Source organism: Pyrus communis, chromosome 5 (assembly GCF_963583255.1).
Source record: "Pyrus communis chromosome 5, drPyrComm1.1, whole genome shotgun sequence".
Lineage (NCBI taxonomy): Eukaryota > Viridiplantae > Streptophyta > Magnoliopsida > Rosales > Rosaceae > Pyrus > Pyrus communis.
Window position 1 is genome coordinate 19,343,912 of NC_084807.1, and position 12,336 is coordinate 19,356,247.

Consider the following 12,336-nt stretch of genomic DNA (forward strand, 5'->3'; position numbering starts at 1 on the left):
GAAATGAAACAAGAACTTAAATGGATTCAAAGGGCACAATTTACGCGAAAATTTTACTGCGAATTTTTTTAACATTTCCTATGTATACACAAGAAAGAATCCACATCCTATAGTAGAAAAAAGAATTCAATTTTTTGTCCAAAAAAATGACCTCAGCTTCCCTTACCAGGCTACCGATGGTGCCTTGCAATGATCTCTCTCCTCCTTACGCCAACATACAAATCAAGCTTCAAATACACAAGCGGAAACCAACTTCCGGCAGCACCTTACGTATGACAGAAACGAACTTCCTACTGCTCCAACAGCTTAGTTTCTATGCAAGAGCAGCTGAATTTTAATTGTCATTTCGCATCTTGAGACTGCAACCCCACGTCAAGACAAATTAAATTGCATCCCTCTGATCACACGTCACTGAAAGTTTGATAATGGCATACTGACCAGAGAGCCATGCTCTGTACTCTAATATGAAGGGCCCCCCATGTCTAGCTATGCATGGCCAGCCCCGTGTTTTTAGTAGTCATTGTGAAGTTGAAGCGTAAGGGTGAGTTTATGCTTGATCTTCAAATCAATGACACGTAGCTGAAACCACGAAGCTCCTTCAGAAATAAGAAGACTGATCGTGAAGCACGTTCAGGTGAGCAAGTATTCTGGCTGCCATAGATTTCACACTACCACTTCCACGCTGAGTTAAGTCGACTAAAGGCATCTGAGCTGAGCCTCCAAACTTCTGTTTAAACTCCAGCAACCGGAACATTCTTTCTAGAGCATATAAGGCCTTCTCTTGCAAACTAGGGTTTGGGTGAACAAGAAATTTTATTATAGGTGGGATGGCATTTGCATCTGTAAGCACCTTACTACCCATCTGCAGTCTCTCACCTTCGATTAAAGTTAATAGTGCATCTAAAGAAGCCTCACAAGCTCCGGGATCAGGTTCCCCAAGAATCCTAACCAGTGGCCCCACTGCACCAGCCTCCACAAGGCAAAATGATGGAACAATGCCACAGATTCCTCCATGAACAGGGCATCCAGTTTCTGGTGGGGCCGAGAAGCAGCAGAATCCTTTGCGGTTAGGTAAAGACCGGCTCAAACGTGGTGAACTCTTTGAAAATCGAGAAAGAGATATGGCTGCACGTTCCTTTGTCAATGAAGTTCCAGACTCCAGCAAATGTACGAACAACGGTATAATACCAGCTTCAGCTGCACTCTTTTGCCATTCCAAGTTTGTTGGAGCAGTGAACCGACAAATGGCTCCAACAGCATTCTCTGTCAACTGATTTCTATGGGGACCATTCTCCTTGCTATTCTGGAGAAAACTGAGTATGACAGGTAGTGCCCCAGCATCCATAAGCCACTGTGTGATCTCGGTGTTTTCAGGAAGGTTAGAGATAATGCCCATTGCATAAGCGACCTCCTCTTCATCATCAGAAGTTTTGATGATCTTGATTATAGTCTCAATGCACTTCTGATTCACATGCTCCAGGATGGTGGTGACTTCACTGCTGCCTTCTACTAAGCAAGAGAACAGCTTTACAGCACTTGCTCGTAGGTTTAGGTCATCATGCTCGCACAACTGAACCAATACCTGTACAGCTGAGGACTGTAAAAGTAACCACATCAGTGAAAAGCTTATATAACGCTTGTCAAGCAGAAGCTGTGTAAATCAAGTTAGCATCTGGTAAAGATTATTATGTCTGGTTATGAGATAAATTGTGGAAACGAAACTTGGAATTAAAACTCTCAAATTCAAGAAAGGATACATCTGACTAAACATTTCCTAACTTCACATTTCAATAACCAGAAAAACATGGTATAGCCATAAAGGAGGCGATGACTAAAAATATATCGATAAATTCTAAAAACAAAACCTTCTCTTAACAAAGCTTCAATTAACTTCTGTTTCTTTATATCTATATTATTGTATGGGAATTTGGATGTGCATCATTAGTCCAAATTGCGCATACGCTACCCCAGTCGTTAACGTTTTCAGGAGGGTGATGGAGGAAAGTCAAATGATGATGACTACTAATTGCAAAACATGATAAATCCCATTGCAGTTTCTTAGAAGAAAAGAAAAGGGCCTGTCAGTTGAAGCTTAGACTTCATAATTTCAGTTGATATCCCTTTGAACCTTTGCCTACCTCCCAAGTTCTTATGAGACTAGCCACATTTCTATTTGAACTTCTAAATCCCATTAATATTCTACTGGTAGATTTGTGTATCCAGGAAACCAATTTTTATTGAAATTAAAACCTCTTGTAAAATAAGATGCACACCTGTATCAACTTGGTCTTGATACTTGTAGTGGAGGGGGATTGACATAAGGCGTGGAAGGTCCGAATGATGCTTTGCTGTACATTGGGCCCCATCACGCTAATCAAAGAGAAAAGCTTGATAATATCTTCATCTGATTCCAAAAATGAAATGGGTGTCTGGTTGGATTCTTGAGACGCCATTGAAATGGAGAGTTGCATAATTGTGGCTGCTATGTATTCACGCAAACTTGACAATGACGAACTAAGATTGAAAAGAAGGTCAAGTAATGGGCGTTCAGCACCTTCTCGAATCATCTGTAGACCATTTTTAGGCAAGCTTGAGAGGTTTCTAAGAGCTCTAACAGCCACCATTTTAATTGGAATGTCACCATGTGCGACCATGTAAAGAAGCGGACCCATTACTCCTCCTTGAACCAAAGATTCTTTATTGTGGTCGGTCAATTCCATCTCCGCCAAATTTGATGCCATAATCATTTTTACATCTTCCGGTCCTGAATGAAGAAACGACAAACTTTATAGCAAAAATAACGTTATTTGCTCATACGATGAACCCTTAAGACACATAAATGTAGCAAACACATAAATTGAAAATCATTGCATACCTATACAATAGTTTAAGCTTTCATAAACTATATCTTATCGTAATCATATCCAAGTATGCACAAATATAAACTAATGGAATTCAATTCGATACGCTGAAAATTTAAATCACTGAAGAATAAATTGTACCGATAAAATTTAGGGAGTTTTAACAAAACACTCCCGGTACTGTTCACTTTTAACGAAAAACCACATTTTTACCTTTTCCTGGTACAATTCATTACACCTTTATTTGTCCTTTTTCATTAAAACTAAAGTTGTTTTGGACTTTTCGTTAGTTTTCCTTAAAATTTAAGATTGATAAACTTTTGACTACAAACAATATAAAAAATCAGAAGGAACCGTTACATATATTACTAAAGGTTGCAAAAAATAAAAAATTGAAAATTGAACCCCACACTTGTAGGTTTATTTTACAAAAGGTTGCAACTTTAGCTTAAAAATTATCTATTTTGGTATTTTACTGTTTTACGATCTGCATGAGTATACAACCAGAAAACAAAAGAAAAGATCCAGTATGAGGCATTTATGAGAAATCAAGACGAAAGAATATAAGAGAACCTGTAGTGAGACGCTGCAGCAAATGTTTAAAATAGTTTGCCTTCGCCATCTGTACAACATTCTCATTGGAGAATGACAGATTCTCCAGTAGCTCTCGTGCATCTCTGGCAGCCCAATTATCGTCACTGTTGGACATGGTAACTAATAAGAGTATGCAACCTTGAACCTTCCCAATACATTCTCTTATCAAATTATTTTTTGATAACTCCAAAAGTAATGCAACTGCTAACTTCCTTTCCTCAACACGGCGCCCAAGTGAACGAACAATAGATTCAATACCGTTATCAACTTTGGCGATTCTTTCCTGCAATATTAATTATAAGGTTTTAGCCATACAGGAAGGATTTAAGAAAATATAACACAAGAAAATCAAATGTATAAGAAAATGAAGTGCATTATTGTTCATCAAAAGAATATCACAGCAGAGAAGTTGAATGAGAATCATCACTATCCTTCACCAAAATGCAAAGGATATCACAACAGTAAACAAAGTATTACCTTCGCATCATCACTATCCTTCACCAAAATGCAAAGGATGACAAGAGCATTGTTCCTTATCTCGGGATTTTTAACACCAAGAAGTTGAATGAGAATCGGTATGTAGTTCTCTAGTATGACCCATTCCTTATGCAATTCTCTTTGTTTACAGAGATCTAGTAAATCACCCAGGCAATGAAGCACTTCTTCTTCTTCTTCAGATTGGAGTTTTGATTTCAAGGAACCAATCGTAATAATCGAATTTCTGTCCTTCCATTCTTCTATGGATTGCCGAAGAGTTTTATTGGGCCGCAAAATTGACGTGTCCAAAGAAGTCATGGTCAGGGGGCACAATTTGTTCCCATCAGCAAACCACTTTTCTATAGCACTTCTCTCAAATGTCTGTCCAGAAGAAGTTTCCACAGGGTCCACCATAACGTCCCTGGTGATTGGACAATAAAATGACTGAAGCGGTTCCAATAGTTGAAACCCCAAAGATTTCCGCTTCATCATATATTTCATTTCTTTCTCCTTAGAAGATGAAGTTGCATCAGCTCTTTCTAATAAAGCAATTATTTGCTCCATTTGTATAGCTTCAGCCTGGTCTTTCCTCAGCCGAGCATTTTCTATCTCACTCCTGAAGTCTTCTAATTCCTTCTTTAACACTGACCTCTCAGTTGAGATTCCGATTGCCTCTGCTATAAGACCCAGCAAATTATTTGCATAAGAACGATCAACGTTTCTCTCCTGGATTCCAGACTCGATCTTGTTCAAAATCTCTTCTTCTGCTATTGCTGCCCTGAACTCAGCTCGCTGCATATTATCACAAAGCTTTTCAATTTCTTCAACTATGCCAGATGAAAGATCTAGAGAAGTCAGGGGAAGAAGACCTAAAGCCCGACTGATCTCTTTCATAGTATCTTCTAGGCGCTTAACTATTGTTCGGCAATGGATTAAGAGATACACTTTGTTTCTCTTCCCGCAGTCAAGGGTCAGTTGCTTTGCGGCTCTGATTTCTCGGTTAAGAATCACCATAACATTGTTTAAGCTCTCAGAATGAAGAATAGATTTCTTGTTCAACTCCCTTAAGATGGGGACTATCCTTTCCACATAAGTTGAAACCTCTTTAAATGTATCCTTCTTAACAAGGACATCCCCAGCAGCAGCTGCAATTTCGAAAATGGCCTCTACTGTTTGAGAAATTATTTCTGAAGCCGGAGCAGACGCAACACTGGAAACTGAGTCTACTGCCAACATTTTGATTCTCACCAACACTAGGAAGTGAGATCCTCATTTACCATTTGACTGCTCAACTGATAAAAACAGCAGTTGCCCTGTTGCAGGACAACAACCTCAAGCTTCTGATCTCTATATGCCTGCTTTCAGCTTCAATCTGAAATATCACAGTATTTTCTGTTTTGGTCATGCTAGTAAATTGATTATATTTGGAATGTATTTACCCTATATACATGGACCAACTTCTCATTCAGAGCACCAGGCAGAAATGAAAATCACCCAATTATGAAAATCACACAATTATAAACTGGTTATAAATTCTCCATTTGTTTGCTGAGAATTAAGTCTTTTATTCTTTAATTCGAATGTCATGAATCTACTCACTAGTCTTCCATTACCCATTTTCCAGAAATCAAAACAACATGCAGTAAGTAAACCCTTCATTTTCCTCCGCAACGGAAAGGAAGGTGGTTTTGGTTTGTTTATCACAAATTAAATGACCGAAAGCTCATCCATAAATTTGTAATCCCATAACTGTGTCAAAAGTTCCCTTCTTTCATTAACAAAAAATGAAACTTTTGTAAGTTCACTAAAACTAATTATTCTTTCCTGCTTTCTCCTCTACGCAGAGAAAAAAATATACTTCCATTTTCCGGTCAGATAGCCTTTTTTTTTTAAACAAACAATATTATCTACAGTATGGGATGGGGAGTGGACTAAGTCTCATAATGGGTTAGCAATAATGTGATTCAAATCACCTTTGACGAGAATTAAACCTACAACCTCTTACTTACAAGTGAAGGGAATACCACTGACAATAATAGGGCCTTCCTCTTCAATCCGCTGCACTCCGGCTTCAAACCCTCCCCCCTTCGCCTTCTATTTTAGAGTAATAATATCGCTTGTAATAAAAAAACCTGCTTCATGAAAACCCAAAGCAACCAATATCATGCACTTGAAAGTTGAAACAAAGAAGATTCTAGTCCTAAAACAAGGATCTGAAATCATCAATTTTGCTTCATTTTCCAAAGATCTGAAATCATCAATAATGCTTCATTTTCCAGCTCCTTTCCACAATTTTGGGCTCAAATTGCAATTCATTAGGACCCCATTAAACATCAAACAGGTAAATAACCCAGAATCCAAAACCCAGTTCATGGCCAACACAAAAGTCTTCGCTAAATGAATAAGAGAAAGTTCAGGAGACATACCTAACAAAGAGTTCATGCCCAGCCCACCAAAACTCACAGCACCATCACTCTTCTCACCACAATTTTCTAGGAAAATGCACCCAATTTTCCCGGGAAAATTAGCAATCAGTCCACCACAGAACCCTTTCAGAAATAGAAAAAATAAATTTCAAAAGTAGGACTAAAAGGAATTTCCTTTCTACTTTTTCTCTTCTTTTTTTCTCCTGGGTAATCAATTTGGAAAGTTGTAACCTGAAAAATTTTGTCTTTGAGTTTGTAGGGAGGATGAAGACTCCTCTCCCAAGTCCCAAGTCTTGACCCTTTCTTTGAAGGGCCTGACAACAAAAAGACCTCTTCTTTGAAGACTTAATTTCTGCAAAAGGTCAATTTTTACAGGAGTGAAACAGAAAATGGGAGGAAGAGAACCTTCTTTCCTTTCCGGGTCTTTGCTTTAATCCTTGTGGAGCTTTCAACTCAGCAACACAGCTGCAGCTCCGTTGACTCAAAAGCATCAAAACTCTGGATGCAAAGAAACAACAAATATTCTATATTATCGAATTTAAAGTTAAACAAGGGTTAACATGGGTGTGATTTTATTGCATATTCACACATTCCATTTCACTTTTTACATATCTTTTTAATTTTTGATCGTTGAATCGGATGAATTGAAGAAGATTAACAGACATAAATTATGAAGGGGTGTGTAAGAAATAAAATGAGGTGTATGGATAGTACGTCTCTTTATTATTACGTAACACTTAGTGTTGCGAGTATTTTAATTTAATTTTTACCATTATTAGATTTTTTTTATTTTTAATTTTAGCCCCCTTTTTTTTTTCAAATGAATTGATAAAAGATTAATGTTATCCACACACTCATTTTTACTTCTAGGTTTTGATTTTCTTCAATTCGTTCTATCCAACGGTTGAAAATGAAAAAAATGTGTGAGAAGTAAAATTAGCTGTATGGATAGCATATCCCTTGATAAAATTGTGAGTGTTGTGCTCTTGTATGGTTAATGTGAGTCGCATTTACACTATATTAGCAACAAACAAAAAGGCATCAAATTAATTGAGCATTACACTTTCAAACTTCAAGCAGACAGAAAATATAAATTTATACAATTAAAATTTCAAAGTGTAACGTGAAAAAATTAAGGAAAGTTAGCTACAATTTACATATTTTGGCATTTGATTTTTTGTAACGATGATATATTGATAATGTATCACTGACACAACAATGATATGATAACAACATAATTGTATAATGACACCATAATAAGCACTTATTTTTTTTTTTTTCAAATAATGTTGAAATATATTACTGTAACTAATTGTCCAAATTTTTAAAATGTTAGTTCGTCACTAAACAATAAAAAAACAAAGGTAGAAAAATAGAAGCTCATCGAAGCCTTAGGATCAAATTTTAAAATGTATTTACTCTATATGTATTGCCAAGTTGCCGTGAGAGCCATCAACCATCCGTCTTTGAAAAGTATTAAGTTCTTAAACACGTATTGGTAGCGGGGGCCCACTGCTGCCTCACTGGTCAACCACGTTTTTCTTCTTCCACACAAAAAACAGAAATTTGATCTCCATGATTGCATATTATACACATTGAGATATTTGCTAATTTTTGTAATTTTCTTCTAAATTTGTATGGAGCTGCTAGAACTTTAATTTTAGTTGATTACTCTTGAACTTTTATCAGTAGGTAATTTTTCCCTTAAATTTTAATTTTAACCAATTATTCCCTAATCTTTTATAATTAGTCAATTTCTCACTGAACTTTGCTTTTAGCCAGTTACGTCCTTGAATGTTTATAATTGGTCGATTGAATTTGGATCATGACCTAAAATAGGTGAATCGAGACGGTCATGTAAATTAAGTCACAAGGTCAGCAAGATCACGAAGAAGATTCACAGTTGTCCACGTTAGGAATAAAATCTAAACAAAAAGTTTAGAGAGTGAGATAGAGGAAGAGAAGAAGAAAAAAAAAAAACAATATGTTGTCTTTATTAGGGATAAAATTTCCTATTTTCTCTCACAGTTTTACATGTGCCGTGCACATGACCAAGATGGATGAAAAATTGGATGAAAATTTTCTAATCTAACACCAAGGAAAATTGGCTAGTTATAAAAGTTTAGGAGGTAATTGGTTAAAATTAAAGTTCAAGGAGAAAATTGACAGCTCCTTACAAGTTCCTGGGAGAAATCGCCAAATAAAACTTTTCATATTTGTGGGGTTACTTAACAATGTTTAAGTTTTGTTTAAACTAATAAGAATTTATTGAGCAATCATCAAAAACCTACATAGAACATACATGCCGGAGGTAATCAAGATGTCACACATGCCAAAAAAACATCACATTTACAATTTCATAATGAGTACAATACAATTCCTCAACAACCACTAAGACTCACATCTAACCAACAAAAAAATAACAACCTTGCAAGTCGTAGAACCACCGTAATGGCTTCATGAGGAAAAGACCACACCATACTGATATTTTTGCCACTGTCAGCCAAAAAAAAATACACTACTATGAGTCACCTTCAACAAACGTTGAGCTTCATCCTCTCCTTTGTCGTGGCACAAACCAAAAGAAAAACAAAAATTAAACATTAGCTCTAAACAATAGATGCCATAAAATTTCTCATTGATAAAGCGAGAAAGCGACCACAACTATGAAAATTATTCTCGCTACAATGAAAGAGAGCCAACAACAACATAAAAAATAAAAAATAAAATAAAAAAAATAAAAACACATAAGGGAAAAAGGGAAGAAATCTAGATAGATTATTGCCCCCCGACCAACGGTTGGGGTCGCAGCTGAGGATTTTTTTCTTTCTATTTTCTCTTTAGATTGGGGCTAACAACGTTTTAATTGATAAGGAGCTAATAATGTCTTTAATGACAATTCGGTAAATTGGTAATCCTAAAAGCACTTATGTTGGTATTGGCTATGAAAAAGGTGAAAGATAATATTTATTTTTATCTGAAAGCATCCTTCCTTCTCAATGCCCCGACATCTATGCAATGTATTTTCAATCTTATACCCACGAAGTGGTACACTGATCCGAAAAAGTATGCTTAGGCAGTTCCTTCACTAAACACAACAATAACTTCCCCTTTCCAGAACACAGCTTACAACTTTTATCGTACTTTGCTCTCCAAAGGGAAACTCTTTTCAAAATCCAAATTCTCAAAAAATGAGAACCACAAATATGCCTTGTAGATAAAATAAAGCCCGAATTTACTCCGTTGTTCAACAATGTTATGCACTAAAGTTGAACCAAACACAAGAAGAGATAGACAAGGTACTCGAGGTTTCTAGAAACTAAAATTGCAGAATTTGGTTTCTAGAGTTATTTTGGCTTTTGGAAATAAATGGAGAATGTACAAAACAAATTCAAGTGATTATTTCCTACAAAAGAAGTCCCCATATGGAGGATTAAGTGTATTTTCTGAACTGATATAGAAAACATTCAAAACCATGTATCACTTGGTTTACGAGGGACCACTTCATATGAAACATGTCTCTTCAATCTGAGTTGAATTCAAACATCTATAACATGTTTTTGAAGTTCCTTAAGACTTAGATGCAGAGTATCAAAGTTTAAAACCGAAAAAAACACAACTTTACCTCTGAAGAGGTGCAAGTTTTGAATTCTACAAAACAGGCCAACCATTCTTGACGCAGGATGAACCAAAGGACCGGGTGAGATAACCTAGGAATCACTCAACCAGGGGCAACAGAACTTGCTCGACGTTGCTAATCATGGATTTGCTCACATGACCAAGCCAAATGCTTGATTTTAGAAGGAGAAACAACTCACTTTGATTGTACAAAGCAAATATACTTTTTAACTATTCAAGTTTGCCATTTAAGGTTTTCTAATACAATATCTATAAGGATTTACAAATTAATAAACCTCAAGTTTCTATAACACCCTTACAACTCCCAAAATAACTTAACAAATTCCCAAGTAATACAAAACCTTTGTTAAGCATACTAATGGTTTTAAATTGTTTTCTCCGAAGCCTGTCTCCCGCATCATTCTCTTCTTCTCAGAAAAAACTCGTCAAGTTTAAATTGAATTTTATTTTTCCTCTATCTTTTGGAAGACAAACCAACTTTTCCCCCTTCATCCAATTTAACATCCATGAATCCAAAGCCCTTGAAAAGTTCCAAGAAGCAAAACACTCTAAAGAATTTTTCATTTTCCACAATATCATATAACATGCACGGATTAACCCTTTCTTGCTAGCGATAATCACCTTTGAATAATGCACATAAAGCTTCCAAATCACTTCTTGGTATTGGTTGCTTTGAAAAGAGTAGAAATAATTGGTATCATGAAAGAAAGGTCTTTGATCCAATTGTTTTCTGCTAATGTTGTAAGAACAAAATGTTTCCCAAATGTAATCACAAATAGTATGATTGTCAAGGATAGACTTTACCTCTTTGTAAAGCTTCCCACAATGTTGTTTAACCAATGAACTCATACATGCATCCCTATGGTATTCAACAACAATTAGGGTAAAATCCCAGTTGGGAAAATAACTGGCCCTAAGCTACATACCACACTCTTGATTAGCCACCTTAATCATATACTTGTATTGATCATTTTGCTTGTAAAAAATGGATGAAGAACTTCAATCGACAAAGTTATCATTGACTTCATCGTCATCAACATACGTGTCATAAACCAACAGGGAATTCCAATCGACCAAGCTAAACCCTTCAACCATTTGATATTCAAACGGATAATGACTCACCCATGATCTTCATATGCAGCGGAAAACTTGCTCTGATGCCACTTGACGCAGGATGAACCAAAGGATAGAGAGAGATAATCTGGGAATCACTCAACCAAGGCAACAGAACTTGCTCGACATTGCTAATCATGGATTTACTCACATGACCAAGCCAAACGCTTGATTTTAGAAGGAGAAACAACTCACTTTGATTGCACAAAGTAAATATATTTTTTAACTAATCAAGTCTGCCATTCAAGGTTTTCTAGTACAATATTTATAAGGGTTTACAAATTAATAAACCTCAAGTTTCTATAACACCTTTACGACTCCCAAAATAACTTAACAAATTCCCAAGTAATTAAAATACAAAACCTTTGTTATTCCAAAGCATATTAATCGTTTCAAATTGTTTTCTCCAAGGCCTGCCTCCCATATCAGTTCTCCCGATAGGGCACAACAAGTTGCTCCCTGCTAAGTATTAACAAACTTAGGCATTTCCTATTTGCCCTTATTATGGTGTCAAATATTCAGAGTTATTCTTGTGTGTAAACGTCTGCATTAAGCAACAACTTCAACTAGATGCATGCAAAAGCATGGAGTTGCGTGAGACTAAATATAAGGGGGCATGTCATTTGTAAAGAAGGAAGGTCGATTACTGACGTGGTGTGAGTGTCCGGACCAAAACATTCTCCAACTGTTAAGTTAAGAACAGGGAATTTCAATACATTCTTCCCATTTAGGGTTATTATACAAAATGGTCCTGAGATTGAAAATCAACAGAAATGGTCCCTGAGATTGTCCACCATCCATGATTTTGGTCATTCCGTTAAAAACTCTTTGGGCAATTTTCAAAGCTTCGTAACTCAATCAATTCTTAACCAAATTCGACCCATAATATATCAAAATGAAAATACGAAAGTGTAGAACAAGATTATAACTATTTGGAAGCCCAATGATTGCTAGAGATGGCCGGAAAATAGCTTGAAAGGTGATTGGTCCAAGGGAAAACTGGAAAACTCGCCAGAAACTAGGTGAAATTTAAACGTTCATAACTTCTTCAATACTCAACGAAATCAAGTGATTCAAAAACAAAAAGCATACTTCTCGATGAGACGAAGAGAATGATATCTTTCTTTACTGCTAACTCGCCATGGTTTGGCCAGAAAACTGCTCGAAAGTGGCTAACTGTTGTCCAACCAAACCATGACGATTTAGCCTTCAAAAAAGGTACCATT

The 12,336-nt window shown here is 36.3% G+C and overlaps 1 protein-coding gene across 1 annotated transcript; it reads right to left on the reverse strand.

The window, feature by feature from the left end:
- Positions 1–11: 11 nt before the first annotated feature.
- LOC137733554 (U-box domain-containing protein 44-like) lies at positions 12–6,017 on the reverse strand. Its single transcript, XM_068472693.1, has 5 exons — positions 5,957–6,017; positions 3,933–5,304; positions 3,435–3,738; positions 2,274–2,764; positions 12–1,597 (listed from the first exon to the last, which is right to left on the reverse strand). The coding sequence occupies exons 2-5, from the start codon at positions 5,166–5,168 to the stop codon at positions 599–601; spliced, it is 3,030 nt and encodes a 1,009-aa protein (XP_068328794.1). The 5' UTR covers positions 5,169–5,304; positions 5,957–6,017; the 3' UTR covers positions 12–598.
- Between the last annotated feature and the right edge of the window lie 6,319 nt (positions 6,018–12,336).